General features: G+C 50.5%; 1 protein-coding gene across 1 annotated transcript; it reads right to left on the reverse strand.

Moving 5' to 3' along the window:
- Positions 1 to 648: 648 nt before the first annotated feature.
- On the reverse strand, positions 649 to 16826 carry NARF (nuclear prelamin A recognition factor; the record flags this gene model as incomplete). The annotated part of the gene is given in 10 exon segments (XM_040331141.1): positions 649 to 1431; positions 3122 to 3279; positions 3396 to 3530; positions 4145 to 4217; positions 5882 to 6011; positions 6154 to 6272; positions 13047 to 13181; positions 14230 to 14362; positions 14451 to 14594; positions 16749 to 16826. Coding segments are annotated over 10 exon segments (1347 nt in total), but the record flags the coding sequence as incomplete, so codon positions are not given.
- Positions 16827 to 17057: the final 231 nt, after the last annotated feature.

Genomic DNA, 17057 nt, shown 5'->3' on the forward strand with positions numbered 1-17057 from the left:
GGGCGCTATTCCTCCCACTGACACCAATGATGGAACACTATTCCTCCCACTGACACCAATGATGGGGCGCTATTCCTCCAACTGACACCAACGATGAAGAATGTACTGGGGAGGGGATAAACAATTTCTACTCCCAATGGCCACAGTCCGGCCCCTGGATAGTCTGAAGGACAGTAAACTGGCCCTTTGTTTAGAAAGTTTGGAGACCCCTGATCTATTGGCTGCCTTGGTTGGCCCTTGACAATCAGCCTTAGCCCAGCAAGCACCCATACCAAAAACAGAAGGTAAACAAGGAAATGGGGCACTTTAGGATGGAAGACTATATTTGTGTTTCCCATGCCCGTCTACAAAAATTAAAATCGCATCGAATTGATCTGAAAAAGAGTATCTACAGCCGAAAATACGGATGTAATGTGCAAGGGTTAGTACCCCCGTCAGGTTATTAATGCCATCTATGCCCCATCTCTATTTTGTATTGGTGTCACCAGGGCAGAAAGTAATGGGTAAGCCAGAATTTTAAAGCCCACCATTTGGGCAGATTTCTTCTCACTTCCTGTTGTGTCTACTGGACAGGAAGTGAAGAAAAAAAAATTAACCCAAAAACCAACCTTTCCCCCCCAACTCTATCCTACTAAAAATAAAATTGGTTTTGAGATATAATAAAAAAAAAAAAAGGGGGGGGGCCTCTTGAAACCCGCTAGGCAGTGTCGGAAATGGTGAAGACCCTTTGTCCACCAAGGTCTGAAGCTTCCCCCAAGATGGCAGGAAGGTTGGGTTCGAGGGTTGGAAGCAACGGCTGAGGGAAAAATAAATGCCTTATGTATAAATGAGACGATAAACATGCACTGCAAAGGAAACCTTTTGGCGCCACAAGGCTGACCGAGCAGCAAAGGGTTGGGAGTTTCGCTGCAAGTCAGACAAGGCTAAAATGCTTAGAACTGGTCCAAGAATGGCACACCAAAAAAAAAAAAAGGGGGGGAAGAAGAGGAAGGAAGATCAGTCAGCAATTTAAACCTATAACAAGTCTGAGCCAACGGGTTCATCCGATTTCATCCAGGGGGCACCTCCTCCCCAAGGCGCAGCATCAGCCATTTTGTCTCCTGTTCGGGGGAGGGGGGGCAGAGGACGTGCTGGTTGCCGGCAGCATCCACCCAGCCCATTGCATAGAAGCAGCACGAGTCCGCAGGCCTCACCATTTCATGTCCACCCGTGCGGTGTTCTGGGCTGTGGGTACGAATTTGGTGTGTAGCATTTCCCTGGATTTCTGCGACTCTGCGCCCTCCAGCCAGGTAGTGTAAAGCTCCTGTATGTGCGGGTTCTCCTGCGGGCTCTGCACCGGGACTCGGGTGTACAAGGCTTCCATCTCCTGGAACACCGCCCGCTCCGGTTTCCCGTCCACCGTGTGCGCTTGGCCTTTTCCGTTCAGGCAGCCTAGGGGTGGAAGAGGAGGAGTAAAAAAAAAACAAAAAAAAAAAAACAAGTTATTTAAATACCAGATAAAAATTACAGGTACAGCTCATAAAAATAAAAAAAAATAAAGTTAATTTCAGGAATAAAAAATAAAATTTTAAGCATTTCAATCTTTTAATTTTGAGGATTATGGCTTACAGCAAGTGAAAACCCAAAATTCAGAATCTCTGTAAAATGTGATTACTACACAAGACTAATAAAGACTAATTTGGTGCCGTGACTCGGATGTTGGCTTAGTGAAAAGTAGGTATAGGACGCACTCAATACTTGGTCGGAGCTCCCTTTGCATGAATTACGTCATCAATGTGGTGTGGCATGGAGGAGATCACCCTGTGGAACTGCTGAGGTGTTATGGAAGTCCTGGTTGCTTTGCTTGTTGGGTCTGGTGTCTCATCTTCCTCTTGACAATACCCCCACAGTTTCTCTATGGGGTTTGGGTTGGGCGAGTATGCTGGCCAATCAAGCACAGTGATCCCATGATCATGTGACCAGGTATTGGTAGATTTGGCAGTGTTGAAGTCCTGCTGGAAAGTGAAATCGGCATCTCCATAAAGATGGTCAGCAGAAGGAAGCATGAAGTGCTCTAGAATTTCCTGGTTGAGGGCTGCGCTGACTTTGGACTTGATGAAACGCAGTGGACCAACACCAGCAGATTACACGGCTCCCCAAACCATCACCGACTTTATAAACCCCACATTGGACCTCATGCAACTTGTATTCTGTGCCTCTCCACTCCAAAATTTTCCACATTCTTATGATTTGGGGAGCCATGTCATCTGCTGGTGTTGGTCCACTGCGTTTCATCAGGTCCAAAGTCAGCGCAGCCCTCTAGCAGGAAATTCTAGAGCACTTTGTGCTTCCCTCTGCTGACCAGCTTTATGGAGATGCGGATTTCATTTTCCAGCAGGACTTGGCACCTCCCACACTGCCAAAACTACCAATACCTGGTCACATGATCATGGGATCACTGTGCTTGATTGGCCAGCAAACTGGCCTGACCTAAACCCCATAGAGAATCTGCGGAGGAAGATGAGACACCAGACCCAACAATGCAGAGGAGATGAAGGCCGCTATCAGAGCAACCTGGACTTCCATAACACCTCAGCAGTGCCCCAAGCTGATCACCTCCATGCCACGCCGCATTGATGCCGGAATTCATGCAAAAGGAGCTCCGACCAAGTATTGAGTACATACAGACTTCTCACTAAGCCAACATTTCTGTATTAAAAATCCTTTATTAGTCTTATGTAATATTACATTTTTGGAGAAAGTCAGATTTCTTTTCCACGTTTCCGGCATGTAGTGCAGCCAACTGAAAATTAAAACGCTGCTCTACACGTGACAGGCAGAAACGCGTCGAACCTAAAAGCTCCACGTGCTCTTCTGAGCAATCTCACAAAGACAGGCTTCAGATTCAGACCTTTCCGATCTTTACTCTGCCCAGCATCAGGTCCCACCAGAAGCCAATGGCCGCACAGAACGCTTGGCGTACCCACCTCCCGGCCATGATGAAAACACGGGAGACTTCCAATGTCGATGAGCCTGTTGACCCATTTTTTTCTGAAACACCGCCCCCCCCCCCCCAACACCAAACTATACAATGGCTGCCTCCGTAAGTGACGCAGCAAAAAATGCTCCTCAAACCACCTACCTCCGGGGCAGGCCAGGACCTCCACGAAGTGATAGTGGAACTTCCCTTTGCGCAGTTTCAGCACCATGTTCTGGATGTTTCGGAAGCCGTAGGCAGCAGCAAAACGCAGCACAGTCTCGCCGTCTTTTTCGAGGCACACTTCCTGGAAGTCTTTGTTCCTGTGCAAACACACAAAAAGGGGGGGACTTTAAAATTACAATTTATTTATCCTTTGGAAATGAGAACTTCTTTTTATAAAATCGAAAAAAATTCATCAGCTTCACCCAGAACTCACTTTAGCGTTTTATACGTAATCTCCTGGATGTCTGTACCAAACAATTCCTTGGCGGCGTGGCGGAAGAGGTGTGCGAGGTACCCGTCGGAGCCGGTGCCTTCGTGGCGCACAAACGCACAGCACGTCCCTCCGAAGCTGTGAATTTTTTTTTATAAAAAAATAAATAAGAATCAGGAGAGGGAAGGCGATATCACATGGGAGTAAACCGCTGACTAGTCACATGGTACAAATCCCAATCATCTGATGAAACTCTCACGGTGGGGAAAAGAAGAAGGAGAAAAAAAAGCTCAGGAATGGAGAACAAGCTACAGGAAATAATGAATGGTTGTTATAAAAAAGGGAAGAATTATATAATATAAAAAAAAAAAAAAAATAAAAAAAAATAAAAAAAAACACACACACACACACACACACACACACACACACACACACAAACAAACACACGGAACATTGGTTTCCCCCCAGGGGAATTTAAAAATGTAACAAACTCCTAACATCACAATATTTGTTTTTTTGGGGTCCTTACGATTTATTTGGGACCAATTAAAAAGACACAACCAACACAGAAGTAAAATTCGGCAGAAGCCGCTGGCGTTGGGGGTTCCGGTTGGAACGGCCTCCTGCTGGGATTTCTAGTTTCAGGCATTGCCACATATAGAAAAACCCACAACAGCGTCAGAAGAATGCGTCTTGTGGCCCCGGGTGACCATCAGGAATTTTCTTCTGGCAGCAACACAAAAATCACTCACATGTTCTCCAGAGGAGACTCTTCAATCTCTTTGATGGAAATGTTCCTCTGCTCCATGATCTGCATCACCTCCCCTGGAATATAAAGCAGACGGCACGTCAGATGCAGTTCAGGAGAGGACAGTTGTCTTATATGGAACTGCAACATTCATTCAGCTGTGGCCCCCCAACCAGTGCTGCAGCACCTTGAGGAGGGACCCCCAACCTGCACTGCAATACCTTGACAGAGGGTTCCAACTGGTGCTGCAACACCTTAAAGGGGAGGGGGGGGGGGAACAAGCACTGCAACACCCTAGGGGGGTTTCCTAAGGTACTGCGTCACTGTGAGGGATGACCCCAACCTGCGCTGGAGCACCCTGAGGGAGGACCCCTCTCCCTCCCCACCAACTAATGCTGCAGCACCCTAAGTTTCAGAATTCTTAATCAATCCTGTAGGGCAGGGGCCCTTTACTAGCCTTTATCCGGCCCTTGGGGCAGTTTGGCTCCCAACGATATGAGGCACTATTCCTCCCAATGGCACCAAGAATGAGACAACACTTCTTAGACCAATAGCAAGGATGGAGCACTATTCCTCCTCCTACTGCCCACCAACACTGGGTCCACGTTTATTCTCACCGATACTCGGCCCCTGGGGCATTTTCTACCCTGACTGGTCGGAATCCGGCCCCCCTGAAGTCTGAAAGAACGTAAACTGGCCCTCTGCTTGAAAAGTATGGAGACCCCTGCGGTAGGGCAATTATTAAGGTGCTGTGTCACCTTAAAGAGGGCTCTTACTGGAACTGTGGCACCTCGAGAGGAAACCAATCTGCACTGTGCCACCTTAAAGGGGCCCTCAATAAGTGCTGCAGGACTTAAGGTGTCACCTAGGGTGCTGTGTCACCTTGAAGGGGCCCCCAACTGGAACTGGTGGCACCTTGAGATTGGGCCCCAATGGTTGTGTGCCACCTAAGGTGGGGGTGGGAAGGATGACCCACTTTGCAGCACTTTTATGGTGAGCCCCAAGCAGTGCCACAGAACCTTGAGGGTGCCAAACCATCTTTCAGGTGCTACAACCAGCACGGGGGGGCCATAGTTATTTGGGGGGCCCTAACTAGTACAGTGGCACTTTGAGGGCCCCAAACTTTGCTGGGCTCCTTTATAGAAGAGCCCAACTGGCACTGCAGCACCTGGATTTGTGCCTTAACCAACCATGTGGCCCTTCAAGGAGGGTGACGACCAGTGCTTCGGCATCTTCAGGGGGAACCAACTGACATTCATTGCAAATAGAAAAAATAAAATCAAAAACAAAAACAAGGAAAAACACTGCGCTAGATAAGTGTCAAAGTGAAAATTCCCACAGTGATAATGGGATGTACAGCTGCCAGGACCAAAAAATTGGAATACCAAATTTTAGACAATAAATGAAACAAGGTACATCGCTACATAACTGAATAGTGACAAACCTGATAAGTAAATACAAGTATAACATGTATTGCAGTCAGCGTTGGTCAAGCCCCATTTTGCCCCCCCCCCCCCAACTAGCACTGCAGCATGATGCGGAGCCCCAATTGGCAGTGTAGCACCTTTCTAGGGTCCCTCAACTGGCATTTGGAGCCCCAAACCACCATGACGACTGAAGCTGGCAGTCTTGAAGGCCAATGCCAACATTTTACCAGCTTAAACCTAAACTTAGCCAACGAACACTCCACCACTGTGTGCTTTGTACTCCGTTCTATCGAATGGATGCTCCGAACCCTCACCTGACGTCACCACGCAGTCCACGTCACGGCAGTTGTACAGCTCGGTGTAATAGTCCTCCCGGAGGGCTTCCATCTTCCTGTCGTAGCACGGGGCCACAGCAAGGTGGAAGATCTTGTCAGGGGCCAGGTTCTGGGGAGGACCGGAGAGAAAGAATGAGCTTTGTGTTCTCAACAGAACCTTCATTAAATGTGTTGACAGATGTAAAATTACTAAAAAAAAAAAAAAAAAGGGAAGAAGGGGGAGGGGAGGACACGGCGACGGCCGGACTGACCTTGTGAGAGGCGAAGTATCCCTTCACCAGCGATCCCATGATCTGCTGAGGAGACTTTGCCGTGCAGATGTGAGGCGTCACCGAGTCACCCAGGACCCGCTCCGCGTACTGGACCCACCCTGAGGAGACAGAAAAATAAAGAAAAAAGGTTACATATTTTTTTTTTTTTTATAAAAACCACACACAACACACACACACACACACACTATACACAACCACACACACACAAACACCTCGTCTCTCCAATTCTCTAATGTGCATAAAAAAACAGGGCTGTAACCCATAGCTAGAATATATAGATAGTTGTACGATAGTGGCGAACGGTCCGTCTCAAACAGTGATTGATTTTGTGTTTGCTAAACTTTAAAGCGGATGTGCCACTAAACAAATATATTAAAAGCCAGCAGCTACAAATACTGCAGCTGCTGACTTTTAATATAAGGACACTTACCTGTCCTGGAGTCCAGCGCCGATCGCAGCAGATGACGAGCCGATCGCTCGTCACCCTGCTGCTCCCCCCTCCATCCACGGTGAGGGAACCAGGAAGTGAAGCGCTCCGGCTTCACTGCCCGGTTCCCTACGGTGCATGCGCGAGTCGCGCTGCGCCCGCCGATTGGCTCCCGCTGTGTGCTGGGAGCCGAGTGTTCCCAGCATACAACGGGGGACGGACGGGAAGCGGAGAAAAAACCCGTCCTTTGCCCGTATCGTAGGGCCGGAAGTGGGTGCAGATACCTGTCTGTAGACAGGTATCTGCACCCCCCTCCCCCCTGAAAGGTGTCAAATGTGACACCGGAGGGGGGGAGGGTTCCGATCAGCGGGACTCCACTTTAGAGTGGAGATCCGCTTTAAGAGAGAAAAAAAAAAAAAAAAAAAAGGGAGAGCGAGAGTTTGGGGCGCGGTTAACAACGCACTTTGCACATCATGAACACGTGAAAAATTGCATGAAAAATGAACGGTGAAGTGTGAACACAGGCCGATATGGATTGGTTTATAAACAAAGCCATATTTTTCTCTTTTAGCCTTTTAATATACTATTGATAAGCGCTTTGTGACAGTTGATTCTGCCAGAAATCTGTGCCGACTGTTATCAATTACATTATCCCCAGCTCTCTCTGGACTGTAGAACACCTCCACAATATGTTATGAAGACAGAACTCCTCCCTATTACCCAACACTTACTGTCCTATCGCAACAACCAGTGGCAGCTGGTGCTCAAATTTTTTTTTGGGGGGGGGGGGGGGGGGGGGGGGCGCAAAAAAATAAAAAATTGCAGCCTCACTGTGCCCATCAAATGCAGCCACAGTGCCATCAAACGCAGCCACTGTGCCATCAATTGTCACCACTGTGCCATGCCATCAAATGCAGTCACTACGCCATCAATTCGCACCACTGTGCCATGCCATCAAACACATGTCACTGTGCCATGCCATCAAACACAGCCACTGTGCCCCTCAATTGTCACCAACACAGCCACTGTGCCATCAATTCGCACCACTGTGCCATGCCATCAAACACAGCCACTGTGCCCCTCAATTGTCACCAACACAGCCACTGTGCCATCAATTCGCACCACTGTGCCATGCCATCAAACACAGCCACTGTGCCCCTCAATTGTCACCAACACAGCCACTGTGCCATCAATTCGCACCACTGTGCCATGCCATCAAATGCAGTCACTGTGCCCCTCAATTGTCGCCACTGTGCCCATTGTTGCCACTGTGCAGATTAATTGATGCCACTGTGCCCTTTAATTGATGCCGCTGTGGCCATTGTCGCCGCTGTGCCCTGTAAAATGCACTTACCTTTCTGCTTTCACGTCCCTCGATGTCCTCTCCCGCCCTCGATGACGCTTCAGCCAATCAGGTTACCGATAACCAGAATCGGCGAACCTGATTGGCTGAGACGACCGTCAGTCTTATCCAAGGGACGCACCCCCCTGTACGCTCTGAGGATAATACATCCGGGAGACGAGGGCTGTACTCGGAAAGCCGCTGGCTCTGATAGGCTATTCCGTACAGCCAACCAGCTGCCATTATTCAGGTAGCCGGCACTCAACATCCGGCCGTCTGAATAGACCAGCGGCAGCTGGCAACAATAACATACATTCCTGCAATGCGATGTATGCATGTTATTTGCCAGAGCCAGAGGGGGCGGCGCTGCAGTCAATATTAGTAAAAACGACATTCTTAAATTCGTAAAGGGCCCGTTTTTTTTTTATGACTACAGTAGGGGGGGGGGGGGGCGGCGCCGAGAGCCATTTGTGCGGCTCAGACGGTATTTCTTTGTGCCGCTTGCCGGGTCTTTGAAGGGATAAAACATGGAGGGTAAACTTGCAAAAGAGTAGACATGGATGAGAGAGTTTGGGGTGGGGGAACTTGACTGGCCTGCACAGAGTCCTGACCTCGACCTGATAAAACATCTTAGGGATGAATTAGAGTGGAGACTTGCGAACCAGGTCTTCTAAACCTTCCCAGAAGAGGTGCCGCTTGTCCTCTCATTCTCGGAAACGCTCGGAGTTCTGTATCTCATTAGCGGAGTGATCGGCGTCTCTCTCAGGATTTTGCTGCGTCACGGTTTGCTCAGCGATCGCTCGGCGTTTATTTTTAGCCGAACACAAAGCAGATTTTCAGGTCACATCGGCACTTTCACTTCTCGGTATTTACTGTTCTGACTCACCGGAAAAACAAAGGAGGCGGGGCCATTGCGCAATGTTTTTATGCCGCTTCACCTTTCACCTACCTTCTAAAAAAAAAAAACACACATCGCTCGTTATTATTGGATTTTAGAGGAAAGGAAGTCCAGCTTTGATTGTTATTCTTTCTCCCCGAGGATTCGGGTACAGGTAGCATTTTGTCCCGTCTTCCTGGATGCTGTGCAGGCAGACAGGGAGCCCCCCCCCCCCCCCCCCCTCCGACAACTCAGCCAGCAAGGAGATAGGAGGCGGAGCTTGACAGATGACACTTCTCTCTACAAGCACTCGCCCGCTTGTTTGGAACATTTCAGCTGACAAGTGCGTGTTTGGAGAGAAGCAGCCGTCTCCTCGCTAGATGCGTTATCGGACGACCATATGGGGGCGGCCAGCAAGGCGACGGACGTTTTTTTCCCAAAAACGCACCTGTCAGCTGAAAGGTTTCAAACAAGCGGGCGAGTGCTTGGAGATGGAGAAAGGAGGCGGCGTTTGACAGCTGACACCCATCTCCTTGCCAGCTGTGTTGTCGGTTGGCTGCGGGGGCAGGGCCTGGGACAAGGGGGTGGCTGCCCTGGGCACTGTGGTTTCATGTGAAGTAGGGGGGCACCACAAGGAGATTAGGGGGGGGGTTGTTTGCTAAAAGTGGTGATCTTTGGGGGATTTGTGTTAGGAGGGGAGATTGTGTGTGTGGGTGGGGGGAGGGGAGGGTATACTAGGACATTTTAGTTATTTAAGGCGTTGTGCTAGGGGGGGGGGGGGGTAATTATTTTCCTTTTGGGGGGGGTCGCAAAGGAGCCGCCGCAATGTGATCAACAGGTGGCGTCACCAGATGTGGCACAGAGATATTAACCCCTCCACTGCTGGATAGGCAAAAGCCACGACGGGAGAGACGAGAAGCGCCGACACGGCAAATCCTCTTCTATTCTGGAGCTTCGCCCCCCCCCCCCCCCCCCCCCCCCCACCCCCATTTGGCCAATACAACGCCGGCGTCACGGCTCTTCCCGGTAAACCTCGTCCCTTATCTGGACTTCGACCTTCACACAGCTTTGGCAAAACATTTCCAATAAATATTTTGTCATCACCGAGATTCAATGCCAGAGAAGGGAGGTCATTAAATCCGAACTCCGCCCTCCCCCTTCAGGCTCGCACGGTTGTACCGGCTCCTCTCCAGGACTGAAACGTGATCCTCCGATTTCACCGCACACTGCGAGCTTCTCATAATGTGCATTAGACGCAGCCGCAAGTCCTACAGAGCCCCGCCTCATTTCCTGGCTGGGTGTCGTCCAGCATCATCTAGCTCCTTCCTCCTAAGCCTGACTGTCCCTGGCCCCCCACCCTGGCATTTTTTTAATGCTGATGGTCGGCTCTCTCGTAACAGCAATCCTAGCAGTTAACTAGACGCTGGATTGCTTTTACAAGCCGCCTTCCACATCTTTACCAGGATCTTCTGTCTCACCAGGAGACCCCCCCCCCCCCCCAATCAACCAGCCAGCCACCAGGAGGCCCCCAAATCAACCAGCCAGCCACCAGGAGGCCCCCACCCCCAATCAACCAGCCAGCCACCAGGAGGCCCCAATCAACCAGGAGGCCCCCCCAAATCAACCAGCCAGCCACCAGGAGCCCCCCCCCCCCCCAATCAACCAGCCAGCCACCAGGAGGCCCCCCCAATCAACCAGTCAGGAGGCCCCCAAATCAACCAGCCGAACACCAGGAGGCCTTTTCCAACACTAATTTTTTTGTTTATCACACACCTTTTTTTTTTTTTATGAATATATTTCTTTCTTTTTTAAAAGCTAAGGTCCTAGAAAATAAAAAGGTGTTTTTTTTTTTTTTAAACAAATAGTATCAGAAAAGATACTCAGTCAAGTGGTTATGCAAAAAAAAGAAAAAATGATTTTGCTTTAGATACATCCATCATTCCCTGCACACCTCACCAGCACCAAATATGAAATCAGGCTTACAACGTAGGGTTCCTGCACTGGCTGTGGAATGTGCTGAGCGAGGGTGACAGACATAAAATCCTTCTGACTTGGAGAGGAATGTACAATGAAGCTCTGCAGAAGGAGGGGGGAGGGGCGGCACATAAGAGAAGTGAGTCAGCAAAAAGTTACAGTAAGGCCGTGCTTCTCAATTATTTTCTGTCATGCCCCCCCCCCCTAGGAAGAAGAAAACATTTTGCGCGACTGTAAATAGTATTATTGGTCTATAAAATTGTTATAAGTACACCTCTGCATAACACTGTATCCACATATCCCCCCACACAGTATTGCCCTTCTTCACATATCCCCCCCACACAGTAATGCCCTTCTTCACATATCCCCCCACACAGTATTGCCCCATCACATATCCCCCCACACAGTATTGCCCTTCTTCACATATCCCCCACACACAGCATTTCCCTTCTTCACATATCCCCCCACACACACAGTATTGCCCTTCTTCACATATCCCCCCACACAGTAATGCCCTTCTTCACATATCCCCCCATCACATATCCCCCCACACACAGTATTGCCCCATCACATATCCCCCCACACACAGTATTTCCCTTCTTCACATATCCCCCCCACACAGTATTGCCCTTCTTCACATATCCCCCCACACAGTAATGCCCCATCACATATCCCCCCACACAGTATTGCCCCATCACATATCCCCCCACACAGTAATGCCCCATCACATATCCCCCCACACAGTAATGCCCCATCACATATCCCCCCACACACAGTATTGCCCCATCACATATCCCCCCACACACAGTATTGCCCCATCACATATCCCCCCACACACAGTATTTCCCTTCTTCACATATCCCCCCCACACAGTATTGCCCTTCTTCACATATCCCCCCACACAGTAATGCCCCATCACATATCCCCCCACACAGTATTGCCCCATCACATATCCCCCCACACAGTAATGCCCCATCACATATCCCCCCCACACAGTATTGCCCCATCACATATCCCCCCACACAGTAATGCCCCATCACATATCCCCCCCCACACACAGTATTGCCCTTCTTCACATATCCCCCCCCACACAGTATTGCCCTTCTTCACATATCCCCCCCACACAGTATTGCCCTTCTTCACATATCCCCCCCCACACACAGTATTGCCCTTCTTCACATATCCCCCCCCCCACAGTATTGCCCTTCTTCACATATCCCCCCCCACACAGTATTGCCCTTCTTCACATATCCCCCCCCACACACAGTATTGCCCTTCTTCACATATCCCCCCCCCCACACAGTATTGCCCTTCTTCACATATCCCCCACACACAGTATTGCCCTTCTTCACATACCCCCCCCCACACACACACAGTATTGCCCCATCACATATCCCCCCCACACACAGTATTGCCCTTCTTCACATATCCCCCCACACACAGTATTGCCCTTCTTCACATATCCCCCCCACACAGTATTGCCCTTCTTCACATATCCCCCCCACACACAGTATTGCCCCATCACATATCCCCCCCACACAGTATTGCCCCCATCACATACCCCCCCCACAAAGTATTGCCCCCTTTACATACCCCCCCCCCACAAAGTATTGCCCCCTTTACATGACCCCCATCACATATCCTGCACACAGTTTCCCCCATCACATAACCCCCCTTTTCCCCCCCACAGCACAGCCCCCACTCCTCGTCCTTAACATTTCCAAATATTTTTCCTCCCTTCCCCCCTCTCCACTCCTACCTGTAACTTTTCAGCGCGGAGAGCAGGAGGCGGGACATTCGTCAAGTGAAGCCGCAGCAGCACTGGGCGGGGCGGGGAGACTTTTTGGCGAACTGGTGATTGGCTGCTAGGACCGCCTCCTAGCAGCCAATCACCTGCCGTCCAACATGACAGGCTGCTACCTCTCTGGTCCCGTCCCCCAGTTCAAAAATGTCCCGCCGTCCGCTCCTCTAACTAGCGGAGGAGGCTGGGGACAGAAGCGGATACTAAATGGCGCGATCGCCGCCGTCAGGAACGAGCCCCCCCTTTATGGAGCCTCGGGCCCCCCCTGGGGGGCGCGCCCCACTATTTGAGAAGCACTGCAGTAAGGGGAGTCCAGGCCCGTAGAGTGAAGGGATCTGAAAGTGGAAAGACCCTTTAAAAGAAGCTGGAAGTGGCCACAGCTAACATTTCCTCCAACCCGTCACACCAAAAGTCCCAACTATCAGATCGATCGTCCGATCGTCTTCCTTACCGGGACAGGCGGAGGCAAACATGGGGAAGGCGCGCTCGTCTTGCGTCTGCCGCCGGAACCGCTGGACGAAATCTTTCTGCGTCTCCAGGATGCTGAAGTCTGCCGCGATCGTCGTGTCGAAAACATGATGGACGCCTGATGGGGGGGAAAGAGAATAGAGCGTCAGATATTACACCCCCACCCTATTAGATTGTAAGCTCTTATGATCAGCGCCCTCCTAACCCTCTTGTATTTTATTGTATTGTCTCCCTTTATATATTGTAAAGCTCTGCGTAAACAGCTGGCACTATATAAATCCTCTATATTATTATTATTATTATTATTATTATTATTATTATTATTATTATTAATACACAGCAATCAAGCATACAGTATAATCAATGGAAGAGTCCCCCTTTAAAGAGAACCTGTCACCAACTTAAAGAACACCAGAGAAGAGAAAAACCTATGTATTTGTTTTCTTTATTTTTATTTAAATTTGCATTACAAGGTGCATGCTACCTCCTGGAGCGCTCGCTCTTCTGGAAAACGAAAGTTTTAATAGGAGCACAGATAGTAGAGATTTTGCTGGGGGGCGGGGCAGAGGGGCTGCTGTGCAGTAGAGCCATCGCGTTCCTCTCAGATATGGTGGTATCGGCACTTTGTTGTATCAGACTTACAGGAAACAGAGCGATGCGGGAGATGCTATACACCTCCTTGTATGCCAGCAGAGTGTCCAATTATGGCCTGTGCAGGCCCAGCTCCTGAAGGAGGAGGAGGAGGAGGAGGGACACCCCATTAGGGAGTCCCCCCCCCCCTCCAATTTGTCCTATTACAGGAGTAGAGAAGAAATCTGGGGGGGGGGGGGGGACACTAGTTCTGGTGACCCAGGGGTCCCCAAGGAATTCCCTTAATTTTCTTTCACTTCCTGTTTGGCTATGGGACAGGAAGTGAAGGTAAATTTCCCCGATGGGACACAAATAGCAAAAAACAAATACAAATAAAATTAATAATAATAATACCTAAAAAAAAAAAATATTCTAAAAAATGTATACTTTTAATAACAAAAAAAAAATAAAAATAAAGTATGTATGTATAAATATATAATAAAAAATATCTTGGAAAATGCATAACTGTTGGACATGCAATGGCTTTGTGTTGTGCCATCTGTACCGCGTCGGGCTCATTGGCGCCAACATCTCACCTAAACTTTTCAGAAACCCGGAGAGCTTCCTAGCCGCCTCGCAGACGGACAGACGGAACTTCACAGCGAAGTAAGGCACGGACTGCGGACTCACGGAGGCCACTACCAACCTGTGGAGCGAAGAGTCGCATTTCTGAAAAAATAATAATAAAATAATAAATAAATAATTGGCGCAACTGAGGACCGCGTTCCATCTCCCCACCGCCAGCAACCCGCCGTACCTTGTTGAGATTGAGGACGTTGAAGAGCTCCTTCTGGTTTTGCGCAGAAATGCGGGCGCCTTCCTCGGACGTCACGCAGTTGCCGCAAGCCAGACAATCGCTCAGGAAGATGCGAGCGTCGGCGAGACGGTGGAATTCACTTTTCTAGGAAGAGAATAAAAATAAAAAATAAATGAAAAAAAAGGTAAAGTCTGCAGAGTTGGATAAAAGTGATCAGCTTGGAGGAACTAAATGCAGCTAGAAGTAGAAAGCATCAGATCAAGGGCATGACTGCACTGCCACTGTGTAAGCAACACTAGGGGGCGCTTGTAATAGGGTGACAACGCAGGAGGACAATTGGGAGACAGGGACAAAGTGTTGTCACCCAATGACAGGAAGTACCCGAACCAAGGACCTTCATGGCAGGATCACCAGGGATTTTTTTTAATGAAAGCTGAAGATTTAAAAAAAAGTTTGAAAATTACTTAATGACAGTAAGATATTAAGGAATGAGATTTTTACTGATTGGGTTTACATTTAAATACATTTTTAAATTATGTTCAGTATTAAGATATATTATTATTATGCCACCATGACAACCTCAGCAAGAAGCTTGGTGGCCGCATCCCTTCCTAGGTGAGGATTCCCAGATATGACCGGCAGGGGAGCAAAGTGTGTCAAGGGCTAAAGAGGTGTAATGGGGGTGCAAATCGAGAAGTAGAAGGGGATACAGAGTGCAGGGGGTACAGAGCGACTAGCTGGGGTTGCATTACAGAGGATACTGGGGGTGCAGAAGGTCGGGGTATAGAGGATACAGGAGGTGCAGAGGGTTGGAGTGTAAAGGATACAGGAGGGCACAGAGGGTCGGGGTATAGAGGATACAGGGGGAGCAGAGGGTCGGGGGATATAGAGGATACAGGGGGGCGCAGAGGATACAGGGGGGCGCAGAGGATACAGGGGGGCGCAGAGGATACAGGGGGGCGCAGAGGATACAGGGGGGCGCAGAGGATACAGGGGGGCGCAGAGGATACAGGGGGGGCGCAGAGGATACAGGGGGGGCGCAGAGGATACAGGGGGGCGCAGAGGATACAGGGGGGCGCAGAGGATACAGGGGGGCGCAGAGGATACAGGGGGGCGCAATAGGGATGCAGGAAGATTAATGGGGGACACAGAGTGAGGTGCAATGGGGGTACAGAGGATACAGGGGGGCGCAGAGAGGGTCGTGGTATAGAGGATACAGAGGGGCGCAGAAGGTCGGGGTATAGAGGATACAGGGGGGGCGCAGAGGGTCAGGGTATAGAGGATACAGGAGGGGGCGCAGAGGGTCGGGGTATAGAGGATACGGGGGGGCGCAGAGGGTCAGGGTATAGAGAATACGGGGGGCGCAGAGGGTCAGGGTATAGAGGATACGGGGGGGCGCAGAGGGTCAGGGTATAGAGGATACAGGGGGCGCAGAGGGTCGGGGTATAGAGGATACGGGGGGGCGCAGAGGGTCGGGGTATAGAGGATACAGGGGGAGCAGAGGGTCGGGGTATAGAGGATACGGGGGGGGCGCAGAGGGTCAGGGTATAGAGGATACGGGGGGGCGCAGAGGGTCGGGGTATAGAGGATACAGGGGGTGTAGAGGGTCGGGGTATAGAGGATACAGGGGGGAGCAGAGGGTCGGGGGATATAGAGGATACAGGGGGGCGCAGAGGATACAGGGGGGCGCAGAGGATACAGGGGGGCGCAGAGGATACAGGGGGGGCGCAGAGGATACAGGGGGGCGCAGAGGATACAGGGGGGCGCAGAGGATACAGGGGGGCGCAGAGGATACAGGGGGGCGCAGAGGATACAGGGGGGCGCAGAGGATACAGGGGGGCGCAGAGGATACAGGGGGGCGCAGAGGATACAGGGGGGCGCAGAGGATACAGGGGGGCGCAGAGGATACAGGGGGGCGCAGAGGATACAGGGGGGCGCAGAGGATACAGGGGGGCGCAGAGGATACAGGGGGGTGCAATAGGGATGCAGGAAGATTAATGGGGGACACAGAGTGAGGTGCAATGGGGGTACAGAGAGAGTAGTGAGAGATGAGGGGGTTGGAGTATTGGGGAGCCCCCGGGGGGGGGGGTGCTGTACGGGGCCCCGTAGTTTCTATTGGTGGCCCCGGGTGGCAGACAGACAGTGAAATGCAGACTGCTGAAAGTCTTTTCTCAGCCCCATTAGAGACGGGCGGAGGGCAGCAGGCTGCTGGCACAGATAAGGCGCGCAGGGTGGGTGTGTGACCCGCCGCCGGGCTCCCGTCTGACACATTGAAGGTCTGATAAGACGTCTCCTCACCTCGTCCCCCACCCCCGACGTCGTTTCCAGAAGCTCAGCGTTCTCGCCCTCTTCTTTCTTCTTCTTTTTGCTGCATTCCTGAAAAGAAGTGACACATATAAGCCCCAAATGGGATCATCTACTTTCCTGTGGACACAAAGTATCATTGTTCTCAGTGTTTGTTTTCCCCCATCGAACCCGCCCCCTGCTGATCTCCTCCAGCCTCTTTCAGCCACTTCCTGGCTGGAAATCTCTCCAATGGGACACAGACAGCAATGAAAGGAACTCTAACCCTAAGACGTATTGAGGATGTGCCACCATTGAGGGGAT

This window comes from Rana temporaria, chromosome 12, assembly GCF_905171775.1.
Source record: "Rana temporaria chromosome 12, aRanTem1.1, whole genome shotgun sequence".
In the NCBI taxonomy this organism is placed as follows: domain Eukaryota; kingdom Metazoa; phylum Chordata; class Amphibia; order Anura; family Ranidae; genus Rana; species Rana temporaria.